The sequence below is a fragment of the Panthera leo genome, chromosome A1, assembly GCF_018350215.1.
Source record: "Panthera leo isolate Ple1 chromosome A1, P.leo_Ple1_pat1.1, whole genome shotgun sequence".
NCBI classification, from domain to species: Eukaryota; Metazoa; Chordata; class Mammalia; order Carnivora; family Felidae; genus Panthera; species Panthera leo.
The window spans coordinates 397,395-413,893 of NC_056679.1; the positions used below are offsets into that span (position 1 = coordinate 397,395).

At 34.7% G+C, this 16,499-nt stretch overlaps 1 protein-coding gene across 2 annotated transcripts in view; it reads left to right on the forward strand.

Annotated features, from left to right (window-relative positions):
* The window catches only part of RNF17 (ring finger protein 17), a 112,544-nt gene that overhangs the window by 19,296 nt on the left and 76,749 nt on the right, over positions 1–16,499 (forward strand). For both annotated transcript variants that reach the window (XM_042929185.1, XM_042930026.1), the window contains exons 4-10: positions 1,319–1,430; positions 2,343–2,426; positions 3,615–3,715; positions 8,560–8,731; positions 10,172–10,248; positions 10,976–11,050; positions 15,663–15,970. In XM_042929185.1, the coding sequence (XP_042785119.1) occupies positions 1,319–1,430; positions 2,343–2,426; positions 3,615–3,715; positions 8,560–8,731; positions 10,172–10,248; positions 10,976–11,050; positions 15,663–15,970 (929 nt within the window). The remainder of the gene's footprint in view (positions 1–1,318; positions 1,431–2,342; positions 2,427–3,614; positions 3,716–8,559; positions 8,732–10,171; positions 10,249–10,975; positions 11,051–15,662; positions 15,971–16,499) is intronic.

A 16,499-nucleotide genomic window follows, 5' to 3' on the forward strand; every position in this document is an offset into this window, starting at 1 on the left:
CAAATGCTCTGTGTGAAATGATTAGAATCAATCTTTAGGAATCTTTTTGGTTCCTTGTGACTCAATGGCCTCAACAAATTTGAGTCCCTGCAGAAGTCCAGCAGATGACTTACTAGGTGAGGTAGACAGAGTTTAAACAATGAGTGGTATGAATTGTGGCAGACAAAAGAAGGCCCCTCCAAAGGAGGTGGCCCATTCTCAGCTCCAGTCAATTATTTCTGTGTGTTAAGACAAATCCAGTGTTGCCAAATCTTCCTTTTTATTCCCCCAAGAGAAGATAGACATCTAGACTTCTGTGTGAAATTTTCTGACTTTTTAAAACTTATATAAGTTAAATATGATTATGTGTTTGTCTAGATATATATCATGTAGTATGGTTATAAAGTGAAATTTCACTTTCAGAAGTAGATAAATCCATTTTAAGTACCCAAATTTTTTCCAAATTACTGTTTTTTTTTAAGTTCTCCATACCAAGTATACTTATGTTAGAACCTCCTATTCCCTAAATTCAGTAGAGTGTGGTTTAAAATAATTGTTTATTTTTAAATAAACATCCCTTGATACATAATGTATTTCCTTCCTGATTTATCTTTAATATCTTGAAACAGGAATTGAAAAATGGACTTCTTGGGGCTAATGTATTCACGTGTTTTCAAGAACATGAATACTCACTTTTCAAAGTAATTGAATGTTTAAAATTTGTCTATTTTTTCTGTAAAGGTAACATATTTAAACAACATAATTTCTTCCGTAAACTATCTTAGGCTTATGACTAAGTAAACACCTAAGAGTTTACTATATGTGAGCCAATATAGGGAGATACAAAAATAAAATAGGCAAAAAGTCTAGCATGTGTAGATAAGAAACTGAACTTTTTCTTTTCACATTAACTTACCTGGTAAATTCATTACCTTTTTGTAAATTATCCAGGCCTGTGAGTACATTCTGTTAATAGCTGGCATTTGTATATAAGTAATTGAGCTTAAAGGCAGTTCAGTGGTTATCAACACCTCTACCAAAAAATAATCAGGTAAGGAGAGGTAACTAGGAGATTAAAGCACAATTTATACTGTAAGCTCTTATTTTTAGGGATTTGCTAAGAAGTTGAATTCTTGGTTAAAATTAAGTTTTATATGAAAGCCTGTTTAGCCATCGCTTCTCTCTTTGCTTATTATAAATGACTGAGAATGAACAGTACATGTTAGTATTATGCAATACATCATATGAATTATTTTTGATGGACAGTAAAAATGAGAATAGAAGGTTAAAACTGTTATATTAATGTGGTATCTGAAATAATGTACTTGACATTTTTCAGGATAAGGAATTGTTCTCAGGACTTTAAAAAGACTACTGATCAGCTAACTATTGGTTTGGAACATTCAACATCCACACACAAGACTATTTTGAACTCCTCAACTGTAATGGCGGTATGAAAAAATGTTGCTTATGAAGTAAGATGAAACCAAACATTTTTACTTTGTGTCTGGTAGCTTAATTCTTGTCTCTTCTCAAGGTTCCTATAATTATAGATTTTTTTGGAAGCATGAAGGTAAGCAGTAAACCTATACTCCTTACTTGAATCTCTTGTTTTATTATAATTATGCTTGAACAATTCTTATTTCTTCCTAAGGCAGCCCATTCTCCTTTGACCAACTCTGTAGTGTTCTTGACATTTAACCATATGTAGGTTCCCTTTGAACCTAGTTATTGAATCCTATTACATGAAACTTGTATAAAGTACAGGTTTTAAATTCTAAAGGTGATTTTTCAAATCATTTTAATGGCAGCTAAAAGGTCTAACATTTGCTATGATGATGATGGTGATGTTATTGTTGGAAGATTGAATCTTACCTGTTACTGTAAAATAATGTATTGTTTTAGTTTAAGATTAGAAATAGAATAAATTCCAAAATACTATTATTAAAGAGAACTTTGGTGATCTGGGGAATGGAGAAAGCACTTAATTTTGCTATCTTTTACTTCAAGTTTAAATTTTAACATAGCCAAATTATAATCTTCTTTAAAAACTTAATTTTTACATGTGTGTGCATTTATTGCCATGATAATTTTTTCAAAATAGTTTTAAGTTGCAGAATATTCCATTTTTTTAAAAAAGGTCTCTAAAAAAGTCTGGAATACCATAATCAAAACTCTAAAATGTTAATGGTTTTGAATTTCTGGGTAAGTAGGATTGAAAGTGTTGTTTTTATTATGTTCAGACTTCTATGGTGGTCTGTTGCTTTTGTAACCAAAATTGTAGCTTGATGTTTTTGCAACTAATACAGTGTATCTAAGCATCTATTTTTATATTTGTATGTGGTCCCCCTTCCCCTTCTTAGGAAAGTAAAACTGCAGAAGAAGAAATTGAGGAAGCGTTGAAGATAGCGGGCTATAATTTTGAACAATTAAGTGTTGCTGTAAAAGTAAGCATTTTGAATGATTAAAGCCTATTGTGAATTAAGGCATGTTCTTTAAATGTGTTCATCTGGATTTTTTTTTTTTACTGAAGTTGGAGCTTAGCACTGAGTTATTGAACAGGATAATCTAATGGTAGAGAAACATACAAAAGAATGGAAAACTCCCATGGCCTGCTGAGATTGGTCTCTTAGCATTGTTGTGCTAGCAGCCTACTGAAACTGGAGCACTATTAAGGAACCATGATTCTTTCTTGCTGTGAGCTGAAGTTTGTCTTGAAAGTATCGTAGATCATCTTTCTAACATTGCGTATTACTCAGCTGAATACCCTAACACAGAGCCTTGTTCTCTTTCCTTCCTTACTCCATCCCCCAAAAGGGAGACTCACTTGGTGACAAAAGCAAACTCCTAAGCACCTAATAACAACAAATTAACAACCAAGGCAATCAAAAGAGTATAGCAGATGTGGGAGTTAAGACCTCAACATATGAATTTGGGAGGGGGGCAGACAAAATTCACCCTATAACAGCCTGCCCTCTGAAACCCACCTCCAGATTCATGTCCTTTTCACATGCAAAATACATTCACCCCATCCCTTCAGCATCAAGTCTAAGACCAGAATCTAATCTAAATATCTTCTAAATCAGGTATGACTGGGGTTCAGGGTATGATTCAGTTTTTCCAACATTGGTTGTACAGGTATGGGATTGCTGTTCCTATTCTAAAAGGGAGAAATTGGAAGGAAAAAAAATGGGTCATACATCTTAAGCAACAGTTCTTTGTCAAAAAGTTTAAAGATGTGGAATAGTTAACATTTTAACTCAAGTATGTTTTTTTAATATTATATATTAAGGTTCTTTCATTTAAGGAATCCTTCCAGAGACAAATTCAGCTATCCAGAGTGGCTCTTCCTGTAATGATAAAAAGAAATAAGAAATTTAGAAAACGTAGTGGATTTTCTAGGCCTTTTTGCCAGTTTATTGGTACTCAGTGTCAACAGAGGTGTGATCTTGATGACAAGTAACAGGATTTAAAGTTGGAACCTTATAATTTATTCCATTTTTATCACCTAATCTCCTTTGTGTTGTTATTTTGAAAAGTCTAATAAGTACCTGTTACTTTTAAAATTATTTAAACAATACAATTTCTATAAAACAAAAATACCAAATTAGGTCTTTGTATTATGTTCTTTCCAGATGCTTGAACACATACACAGTGAAACAAAAGCAGAAACAGTCAGTCTTATAGAGGTTCTGGAGAAACAGTTTGATCAACTTTTTACTTCTCTTGATTCCAGGTAATAACTTAAAAATATAGATTCAGGGTGCCTGGGTGGCTCAAGTGTCCATCTCTTGATTTCAGCTGAGATCATGATCTCACAGTTCCTAGATTTGAGCCCTGTATCAGGCTCTGTGCTGACAGTGCAGGGCCTGCTTGGGATTCCCTCTCTGCCCCTCCCTTGAGCACACTAGGTCTCTGTCTCTCTCAAAATAAATAACTAAAACTTAAAAAAAATAGAAACTCAATGAAATTGAAGTTTTTAACATTAGCTTGTCACTTTATTTCTTTGTATAAATTGAAGTAATGAGTAACTTTTGAATGAGTTTGGAAGGTAATGGGTGATTCCTACAGGTTGATGTCTACAACTTGAAAACAAAGAACAATTTGTACATTTTAAAAACTTTTTGGCTATTTGCCATCTGGTTCTAAAGCTAACTCAAATAAGCTTCTTTCTTAAAGCAGCACGGAAAATTATTTTAAAAATCTGAATCCATGTTGCAGAATTTTGCTTACTTGAAAAATGCAAACATGCTTTTTCTTCTACATCATTCTATCATTTTTCATTGTTTATTTGCATCAGAGAAAGTAATACTAACACTCATTTCTAGACATACCACACAGTTACATATCCATCACTTTAAAAACTCTGATATACATGATCTTTAATTTTTTTCTTTCAAAATTTTATTTAAATTCAACTTAGTTATCATATAATGTAGTTTTGGTTTCAGAAGTGGAATTTAGTGATTCTTCACCCAGTGCTCATCCCAAGTGCTCTCCTTAATGCCTATTACCCATTTAGCCCATACCCCCTACCTCCAGCAACCTTCAGTTTGTTCTCTATAGTTAAGTCTTATTTGCCTCCATCTATTTTTATCTTATTTTTCCTTCCCTTCCCCTATGTTCATCTGTTTCTTAACAAAATCATATGGTGAAATCATATATTATTTGTCTTTCTGTGACTTATTTCACTTAGCATAATACACTCTAGCTCCATCCATGTTGTTGCAAATGGCAAGATTTCATTCTTTTTGATGCCTAATATTCCGTATGTGTACACATAAACACACACACACACACACACATATATATATATAGGGTGGTATATATATATATATATATATATATATATATAGGGTGGTATTGTATATGTATATATGCACCCATGTGTATGTATACGTGTGTATATGTGTGTGTGTGTATATATATATATATATATATATATATATATATAGTATATGTATATATACGTATACATAATACATTTTCTTTATTCATTAGTTGATGGACATTTGGGCTCTTTCTGTAATTTGGCTATTGTTGAAGTGCTGCTATAAATATTGGAGTTCATGTGCCCCTTCAAATTGGAAAGATAAAGACAGAACTACCCTATGGCTCAGCAATTGCACTCCTAAGTATTTATCCAAAGGATACAAAAATACTGATCTTTAATAATTTTTAATCACATTTTTCTTTTTTTTTTAATTTTTTAAAATGTTCATTTATTCATTTTGAGAGAGAAAGCATGAACAGGGGAGGGGCAGAGAGAGAGAGAGAGAGAGAGAGAGAGAGAGAGAGAGAATCCCAAGCAGGCTTCACCCTGTGAGAGCAGAGCCCAACATGGGGCTTGATCCCACAAACAGAGATCACCACCTGAGCCGAGATCATGACCTGAACCAAAACCAAGAGTCAGATGCTTAAACAACTGAGCCACCTAGGTGCCTCCAATTTTTAATCACATTTTTCAATTCAAGAAATAGGATCATAAAAGTTTCAACATGCCAAAAGTAATATAATTAGTAACAGTATTTGTCCATGGACTCTTAGTGCTTTTTTCTTTTTTTTTAATCCCATTAGGATGCCTCGGACATAGTCTTCAATATACTATGAATGAAATAGGTTGATTTCTTTAGTCTGCCATATTGGTATTATCGATATCACATGTGGTCGTTAATTATAACATTTAAGTTACAAGTCATGTGCATGCATTTTACACTTTTTTATGGTGGAAAATATACATAACAAAGATTACCTTGTTAGTCATTTTTTAATGTCCAGTTTAGTGCCATATGATAATTTTATGTTTAACTTTTTGAGGAAACACCAAAGTTTTCCACTGTAGCTATACATTTTACATTCCCACCAGTAGTACATGGGGTTCCAGTTTCCTCACCAACAATGTTGTTTTCTGGGTTTTTTTAATAATCATATCCTAATGAATATGAAACACTAATCTTGTGGGTTTTTTGCATTTTCCTCATGACTGGTTGGTTATGTTGAGTATTTTTTCATGTGCGTATTTATTCCTCATTTATATATCTTTTTTGAAGAAAAGTCTATTCAGGTCCTTTTTTTGGACTGGATTATTTATTTTGTTGTTGGGTTGTTGGGTTGTAGGAGTTCTTTATACATTAATGATATTAATCCTGTATCAGATCTGTCGTTTTCAGAGACTTTTTTCCCATTCTGTGGATTGCCTTTTCACTCTTTGCCTTTTCATGAAAGTTATTGATAAAGTTCTATTTATTTTTTTCTTTTTTTGCCTGTGCTTTTGGTGTCCTATCTAAGAAATCATCACTGAATCTAATGTTACGAAGCTTTTGCCCTATGTTTTCTTCTAAGAATTTTACAGTTTTAGCTGTTACACTTAGTCTTTGATTGATTTTGAGTGAACTTTTGTGTATGGTATGAGAGAAGGGTCCAATTTCATTCTTTTCCATGTGGATGTCTTTTCTCAGCACCATTTGTTGAAAAGACGGTTTTTTCTCTGTTGAATGTCTTGGCATGCTTGTCAGTACTCAGTTAACCGTATCTTGTGAGGGTTTATTTCTGGGATCTGTGTTCCATCAGTCTGTCTGTTATTATGCCAGTAGCACACTTTTTTGATTACCGTAGCTTTGTAGCAAGTTTTGAAATCGGGTTGTGTGAGTTTTCCAACTTTGTTCTTTTTCAAAACTATTTTGGCAATTTGTGGTCCCTTGAGATTCCGTATGACTTTTTTAGGGTGGGTTTTTCTGTTCTGCCTGAAACATCACTGAGATTTTGATAGAGACTGCATTGCATTGTAGATTGCTTTGGGTGGTATTGTCAACAATATTAGGTCTTCCAATCCATGAATGTGGGATGTCTTTCCTCTTATTTTTGTCTTCTTTCATTTCTTTCAGTAATCTGGCATAGTGTATAAGTGTACAGACTGTTCCCTCCTTGTCTGTTTATTCCTAACTATATTCTTTTGTGTTTTGTGTTAAAGGAATTGTTTTCTTAATTTCCTTTTCAGACTGTTAATGTATAGAAATGTGTCTAGTTTTTGTGTGTTGATTTTGTAGCCTACATCTTTGCTAAATTCATTTATCAGCCCTGCTAGTATATGTATGGCCTCTTTAGGGTTTTGTACATACAAAATCATGTCATGTGCAAAAATAGATAATTTAAACTTCTTTTCAATTTGGGTGTCTTTTATTTATTTTTTGCCTAACTACTCTGGCTAGAACGTAACAATAATATGTTAAATAGCATTGGCCAAAACACATCCTGATCTTGTTTCTGATCTTAGTGAAGAACTGACAGCTTTTTCTCTAACTAGTGTAATGTTAGCTGTGGGTTTTTCATATATAGCCTTTACGTTGATGTAATCTCCCTCAATTCCTGTTTCTTTTAGTGTTTTTATAATGAAAGGGTGTTGAAATATGTCATCCTTTTTCTAAATTTTTTTAACGCTTATTTATTATCAAGAGACAGAGAGAGACAGAGCATGAGCATGGGAGGGACAGAGAGAGGGGGAGACACAGAATCCGAAGCAGGCTCCAGGCTCTGAGCTGTCAGCACAGAGCCTGACGCAGGTCTCGAACTCACAAACTACAAGATCATGGCCTGAGCTGAAGTTGGACGTTTAACCAACTGAGCCCCCCAGGTGTCCCTATGTCATCCTTTTTCTGCATCGATTGAGGGGATCATGTAGGGATTTTCACTTCTTTCTGCTGTGGTATTAATGTTGTGGTATTAACGTTAGTTGATTTTCATGTGTTGAATCATCTGTGCAATGTAGGAATAAATCCCACTTGGTCATGATGTATTCTCCTTTTAATATGCTGCTGAATTCAATTTGCTAATATTTTGTTGAGGATTTTGCATATAATAATCAAAATCATATTTGTAGTTTTCTTGTAGTGTCTGCATATGGCTTTGATAATGCTGGCCTCTTAGAATAAGTTAGAAAGTGTTCCCACCCCTTCAATTTTTTGGAAGGGTTTGAGGAGGATTGTTGTTAATTCTTTAAATTTTTCGTAGAATTCACCAGTGCAGCCATCTGGTCCAGAGCTTTTCTTTGATAGCTCGTGGGTTGGAGCCCTGTGTCAGGTTCTGTGCTGACAGCTCAGAGCCTGGAGCCTGCTTCCGATTTCTGTGTCTTCCTCTGTCTCTGTTCTTCCTCCCACTCATGCTCTCTCTCTTTCAAAAATAAATAAACATTTAAAAAAATAAAAAAATAAAATCTTATTGTATATGTGTTATGTGTGTGTTGATGGAAATTTTAAAATGTGAAGGCACATCACTTTTGAGAAATGAATACAAATGGGTCTTTGAAATGGCACAAGTGATTACAAGATAGGATTTCTCTTTTAGGTAGAATCATCTCGGGTCTGTCTTCTGTAATTCTGTGACATGATAATTATATCCTGCTTTTTCTGTAGTTATCCATACATAGTTTTCAGTTGTAATACATTTCAGTTGAATTGAATGCCTCATTTACCATGTTCATAAACTAGTGAAATTACCCTTTTGTTACTACTCACGTACTATAGACTTACTTTCATATGCATATTTATAAAATGCTGTAAAATAATTTTGGGATCTTATATGAAGGAAAAAGAACCTGTGTGAAGAAGTAGTAAGAAATACAGATGATTATCTGTCAAATGTAATAATGGCTAAAAGCTACATTGAAGAGAAAAAAAATGATTTGGCTGCAGCTATGAAGATAGCAAGAGAGTTAAAATCAGCACCTTCTTTAAGGACTTATTGTGACCTGAATCAGGTAATTTTAATAGATCATAATATAAATTATTTCTGAAGTGTATTATTTTACATGCTTTGGAATATACTATTTAAGACTTAAGAAGAATATATTTTTAGATTATCCTAATTTATTTGGCCTCAATTCTTAGTTTGAATTCTAAGACAAACATTAATTTATTTAGCCTTTTGTTATTTACCAGTTAGGGAAATGGTTCAGTAAGGTCTTTATAACACACAATCCGAAAGCAAGTAGGGTGACATTGAGTTGAAAATTGATGTTCCTAAGACATTTGAATAAAAAATGAGGATATATAAGGGCAGCAAACTTAATGGGACTCGTTTTTCTTTTCATGATATGAATTTAGATATGTCTGTCAGCTCGTAAAAACTTAATTCAAAAGATGCCTGGTGGCAGTTGAGCGTCTGACTCTTAATTTGGGCTCAGGTCATGATCCCAGGGTCACAGTCTCAAGCCCTGCATTGGGCTCTGTGCTGAGCATGGAGCCTGCTTAAGAGTGTCTGTCTCTCTGTCTCTCAAAAAAAAAAAAGTCTCTCTCTCTCTCTCCCCCTCTCTCCCTCCCTCCCTCCCTCCCTCCCTCTCTCCCTTTCTCCCTCACTCATGCTCTGCTTGCTTTCTCTCTCTCTAAAATAAAATTTAACTTAAAGATCTCATTCAGGGTTTTTCCCCCTTCTTCCTGCCTCTCCAAATATGCAGGTCAAGAGACAGGGTGCGTCCAGTATGTCCTGTCATCTATCCAGGTGCCTAGGGAGCATAGTTGGGCAAAAATAAAAACATGTTTCTGATGAGATTGTTTGACAAGACAGGGTTAACCATTGATCTTTTTTTCTGAGTTCTACCTTGCTCTCTTTGGATATAGATCCTACTCTATTGTCTTTGAATCCTCATGGCCTCATTTCCCACAGATAAGCATGCGTTTGGGAAGAACTGAGGTATAAAATAGAAGCCATTGGTTTATCTGCCTTCAAAGTCTATAAGTGAAGGGTGAAGAGTTTGCCACCATCTTACTTGGTCAGGCCTCTCTCCAGTTGTATTACACATGAGGCATTAGGAGGTGTAAAAAAGTGGTAAGATTTGGTCTTCTCCCTAGTTAGATTCATTAAGAAGATGAGGCAAAAAAGACATTTGAGGATAGCAGTGCAGGTGCAGAGTGAATCTGATCAGAATTTTCTGTGATTACATAACTATATTCTATTTGTTAACTACTGTCTTTTGTTGTTATCTGTTATTTATATCTAAAAGATTTTAAATTTCGTTAGGGAAAAAATTCATAAACACTTGATTTGCTCTCATTGGATGCCTAAAATCAAACCTTGAACACATTAATTAGTAAAACACTTATTAAAGGATATAGTTTTAATTCTAAAATCTTAATTTGTTTTAACGATAATTATTTTTTAAAAATTTCACATCTGAGTAACACTTCTCTTCTGATTCTAGATTATCCGTACTTTGAAATTAACATTTGAGAGTGAATTGTTAAAAGTTAGCACTCTAAAACTAAGGAATTCTCCCAGGTAAGAAGTTATAACTCAGGAGAACATAACAATTAAGTATAAAATGTATTAGAGCCTAGATTTATTAAATAGCAAGCAATTATAAATTGAAATTTGGGTCACAAATGTTTCCCAAATTAACAACCATATAATGTAATAGCAACTTATACATTAGAAAAAAATTGTTATATGATATTTGTCTTTCTCTGACTAATTTCGCTTAGCATAATACTCATATGAGGACTTTAAGACACAGAACAGATGAACACAAGGGAAAGGAAGCAAAAATAATATAAAAACAGGGAGGGGAACAAAACAGACTCTTAAATATGGAGAACAAACAGAGGGTTACTGGAGGGCTTGTGGGAGGGGAGATGGGCTAAATGGGTAAGGGACATTAAGGAATCTACTCCTGAAATCATTGTTGCACTATATGCTAACTAACTTAGATGTAAATTTTAAAAATTAAATATAAAAAAAGGAAAAAGAAAAAAATTGTTGTCTTTTAGGGTTTTTAATGTCAGCAACTGACTTTTAAAGAAAGTAACAAATTTGTATTAGAGCATTTAAAAATGTTCTGTCTTTTAGAGTTTAATGTCAGCAACTGACTTTTATAGAAAGCAATAGTAAAAGTATAGGAAGTAATAGTTTACTTTTATAGAAAGTAATAGTTCAGTTCAGCTGACTTTTAGAGAAAGTAATAAACTTGGATTAGAACATTTACTTACATGCTAGTGTTTTATTTCAGGTTGAATATGAATTGTAGTGAGATCATCTGTATGTTCAACAATATGGGAAAGATTGAATTTGAGAGCTTAACAAAGTAAGTATAAGAATGGCAACATGCCATTAATATCTGATAGAGTCTAAGAGACATAAAAATTACCTAAGAGACAGGAAAATTGATGTGTTGTACGTATGATTCAAAAGCTGTAAAATAATATAAAGGGCAACGGTTTCTATCCATTAAATTCTGTGTGAGATATTTAAGAATGAAACGACCTGGAATCAGTATTAAATGATATATATGTGAAAGTTATCTTTGAGATTCATTCATTCAGACAGGATTGAACACTGATTTTGTTCTAAGCACTAACATGCTAAACATTATATATGTCAGAGAAGTTACAATAAGTAGAGAATGACATATGTAAACAATAAAGTGAATAATTGCTATGATAGTAATATATACAGAATTTAATGGAGATGCAAAGGAAAGGAATGGTCCATTTTTGGTGGTAACAATCGATTTGGGAAAAGGAAAATTTTATCTATGAAAAATGACTAACAATTGGAAAGGCAATCAAAAAGGAGGGATGCATCATAACAGAAAGAAAGGTATGGTCAGTGAGATAACATACTACATTCAGGGAACTGCATATATAATTTCACTTGGTAGACGATACATATAAGCTAAATCCTGAAGACTTTGTATGCTGTGCAGCAGTTTGGACTTTTTTTTTCTACATCCATGTTATCCAATATGGTATCCATTAACCACATGTGCCCATTTAAATTTAAGCACAAATTAATTAAAACAAAGTTAAAAGAAAAAATTGGAGGGGTGCCTGGCTGGCTCAGTCGGTAGAGCATGTGACTCTTGATCTTGGGGTCATGAGTTTGAGCCTCACGTTGATCGTAGAGATTACTTAAAAAAAATTGAAAAATTGGATTCCTTAATTGTACTAGCACATTTCAGGTGCTCAGTAGTAGCCACTTGTGGTTAGTAGCTACCATGTTGGACAGTCCCACACTTGCATTATCATGGAAAGTTCTATTGGACAGCACAGCTATAGACAGTTGAAAACCACTAAAAGATGATTTCAACATGAAAATAAAATAATTAGTTTGAGTTTTAAAAAGATAACTTTGGTGGCTATTTAGAGGATTATTTGGAAAGGAGTATGAGGCTAGAGGCTGAAGGATCAGTGGGGCTATTGTATCAATAGTCTCAGCAAATGATGAGAAACCAAACATAGGTAGTATCACTAGAGAGCAATAGATATGACAAATGCTAAGTAGGGAAAATTGATAAAACTTATTGTTTGAGTGTGATAAATGAGGGAAAGAGAAGCATCCTTTACAGGCCTGGCTTTGGTGATTAAGTTGATGGATTGGTATTCACCAAGATTGGGACTACAAGAAGAAAATTTGGGAGTTGGGGATAGTAGACATATTGAGTTACTGTTGTTGATGAGATGTATGGGGGACAATGTCCAGAGAGCAGTTAGCTACATGTGCTAAAACTTAAGAAGAGGTCTTGAACTTGATTCTAGGTTTAGGATTAGTCAGAATACAGATGGTTTAGAAACCCACCGAAAGAAAATAAGTTCATTCAATTTTAAGTGTTATGTGTCCAGGGAAAATCATCCCTCAGGAAGCATCACATTCATTACCTTCTAGAGTTTAGCCCACAGTGTTAAAAGGTCAGGAACAGACATGAGCAGATCTGCTTTAAGGCAGGTAAACTCCTGTAAGCCAAATTCACAAAACTGAATGCCAGTTCAGCCAGAATGCTAGTTTATTAACTTAATGGACAAATACAATTGCCACAGGGACTAGGATACTTGTGTTGGGATCCTTTTCTAGTCCAGACAGGCATAAGAAGCGAAATTATCAAAAATTTCTTTGTTTGCAGTCTTGTTTGAAATAAAGGGGAAAAGATTAATCAAGTAGCTTAGTAGCATTAGGCTTAGATAGCACATTTCTTACCTCAGAGGAAAGACCCTGCCAGAGGTCTAGAGTGCCAGTCCTTGGGCTCAGGGCATCTTTCCCCAGGTGTGGAGCCCTGTACCATATTTGTCTGTGACCTTACTTTTGTGCTTCCATGGATAATCATCAGTCTTTGCAATGAATACATTCTTCTAGATATTTCCATAACTTGAATATTGTCACTGTTGAACATTTTTAGTATCAAAAGCTATTCTGTCTCTTTAAGAGTCTGCATATATCTTGTTTTGATTTTAAATTTAATTCAGAGTAGTCTTAAATTTTTTCCTTGTTTTAAGAGAAAGTACACTGTAATCTGCTTCTACTTATTACAGGTGGTAATTAAACAATGGGTTTGCCCAGTAAGAGTAGGTACTGACATAAGTCAAGGACAGTACCTTGGAAAAATATTAAATTTTAAAACTGAAAAAGGGCAACCTGCAAAAACAAAACAAAACAAGATTGAGAAGGAGTAGGCAGAGGTTGAAGAACCAATGGGAGCAAGTGGTGCTCTAGAAGTCAAAGGAGGAGTTTGAGACTGGACTTGGTGGACAGTGTTAAATATCCCAGGTCAAATGAGAGTTGTTATAAAAAGGAATGTGTGGTTTGCAAAGTTGTGTACATATACATATCCTCAGATATACATATCTTTTGAATTCAACGTGTATTCAAAGCATACCTTTTGTTGGAAGAAACAGATAATGTGTCATTGCTGAATCTAATTGGCCTTGTTAGTTCTTGTTTCTAAAATGCTTTTTATTTTTTTATTTAAAAAAATTACTTTTAAGTTTATTTATTTTGAGAGACAGAGCAGAGGAGGGGCAGAGAGAGAGGGAGAGAGAGAATCTCAGGCAGCTTTTGTGCTGTCAGCCCAGAGCCCAACGCAGGGCTCAAACTCATGAACCATGAGACCATGACCTGAGCTGAAACCAGAGTCCAGCGCTTAACCGACTGAGCCACCCAGGCACCCCTAAAATGCCATTTATTTATTTGTTTATTTACCCATCCCAGCTGAGGATTTATTGGCATAAATGCAACCATATCAAAACATAAGTTACGAAAAACACAGTCACGATGTGCCCCCTTCCTCCCAGCCCAGGCCCCTAAAACCCCCTTCTGAGAGAGGGAAGGAAAGGAAGAGGGAGCCCCCAAACTGCCTAAGAATGCCGCAGCCCCTGGGCCCGTGTAGGGCCAGCCCAGCCAGGGTGGCAGAAGCCGGATGCCGCCCCAGCGCATCCGGTAGTCAGTGGAGCAGGACAGCTCGCACAGCTGGCCCTTGAAGTCCAGATTGATGGTGAAGTCCAGGTCGCGATTATTCTTGGCATTGGGCCACATGCCAATGGTGCCAAAGATCTCCTTGCCCGTCTTCACAGTCAGGTAGTCTTCCATGTAGAACACAATCTGCTTCCAGCCCTAAAATGTTTTCTCAGTGATGATCTGTGATGAGGCTAAATTCGTAATGGGTTAACTAAAAGACAAGCTTTTTGAGACTCCATCTCATTTCTTTGATAGAATTTCTATACTTGTAGATTTGATAGCCGAAATCTATGTGGATACGTGAAGAAGATAGAAAAACATGGAGTCAACCATATAAACGATTAGCTGTAGGTTAGTGGCTACCAAATAATACCTCCCTAAGGGTTCAGACTAAAGGTGGTTTTTAGGCTAGGTGGAGATTTCTAATGATCTGTTCAGGATTGTACCCTTCACTGTTTCCTATACTTTATTTTTAAGCTAAGGAGTTAGAAGAAATAACCATAATTTAAAATCAAACAGCTAAGCCAAATCAAAATGATTTTTTAAGCCTATATTCACTGTTTTTTAGGACTAAAAAATTATGACATGACTGTATCAACTTTTTCCTTCAGCTTCTCATTGATTATACCTCTTGTTGACCTTTTAAAACCCCTAGGTTTCTTTTAAAAACTGAGAATAAGCTGAGGGTTGATGGGGGGTGGGAGGGAATTGAGGGTGGGTGCTGGGCATTGAGGAGGGCACCTGTTGGGATGAGCACTGGGTGTTGTATGGAACCGAATTTGACAATAAATTTCATATTAAAAAAAAAAAAAAAACCTTAGGTTTGCTTAGGGCTGGGAATGGGCAAAAGTTCCTTCTGGGTTCTAAAATTAGATTAAAATGTTCTAAAATTAGATTATGGTGATGGTTGTGCAACTGTAAATTTAGTAAAGATGATTGAGTTTCATGTTATGCAAATTATACATCAGTAAGGCTATGTAAAAGATACTTCTGAGGCACCTATACAGCTTTACCTTTCTATATGTGTCATGGTATTTTTTTAAGTTTATTTATTTTGAGAGAGAGAGCATGAGCAGGGGAGGGAGAGAGAAAGAATCCCAAGTAGGCTCCACACAGCCAGCACAGAGCCTGATGTGGGGCTCAAACTCATGAACCACAAGATAATGACCTGAGCCAAACCAGGAGTTGGATGCTCAACTGACTGAGCCACCCAGACACTCCTATATGTGTCACCTTATTAACTGTCATGTGAATAGGAAATGACTTGAATGTAGATATAAAAAATTTATGAAACAATTTAAAGTAGCCATATGCCTATGTATTTTTTTCCTCCAAACTTTTATTTATTCCAGTTAGTTAACATGCAATGTAATACTGGTTTCTGGTACAGAATTTAGTGATCTATCACATACTTACAACACTCAGTGCTCATCACAAGTGTTCTTAATACTTGTCTATTTTTTAAACAGACGTAATCCCCAAGAAAATGAAATGGAACAGAATATTCAAAAGCAATATAATCATAAAAAGGAATTTTCTTGTCATGATACATACCCATCACAAGAAAAGAAAAAGATTGATGTGTCTTTCCTAACTAATGAAGCCCCACCATGTTCTTTGCAATGGGAAACCAATGATGTGCATTTAGAAGCAGAAGATTTCCAGCCACAGAAAGAGGTTGTTGCAACACCATCCCCTAAAACCATTACTATTCTGCCTCAGATGGGATCTAGCCCTGATGTGATAATTGAAGAAATTATTGAAGAAAACCTGGAAAGTGAGTGAAAATACAAAAGCAAGGAAACAATGTGTCTGTAATTAGAAACAAAATTAGTCCCTATACTTAATAGAAACATAGTGCTGTTATCTTATACCTCCTTCATTATGAGTTAACATCCATTGATTCCTTGTCCCTGCTTTCACATTTTCCAGAGTTAGGATAATTTTTATTTTTAATGCAATAATCTAAACTCTAAGATGTTAATTTAATGTTTGGTTTAATTGAAGTATTTGACTTTTTGGTGTTCTACACATAAACCTTATATAAAAAATGAAGATACTTGTAGAAACGATCTCATGTCTTTGTCCTTAAAGAATAGCTTCTCCTAAATCTTTGTTCTGAGATATAATGTTATAAAAAAATTTTTAAAGGTATAACCTGTTACATAATCTGAAATAAAATCTGTCATGAATATAATAGCATCTATTTTGTAACATTTCAATGTATCATAATACTTTGATTAGATTTACACTGTTGTATTCTCCCCATTAACTACTACTACTGTGTAGTTATATTACTGGTCTTC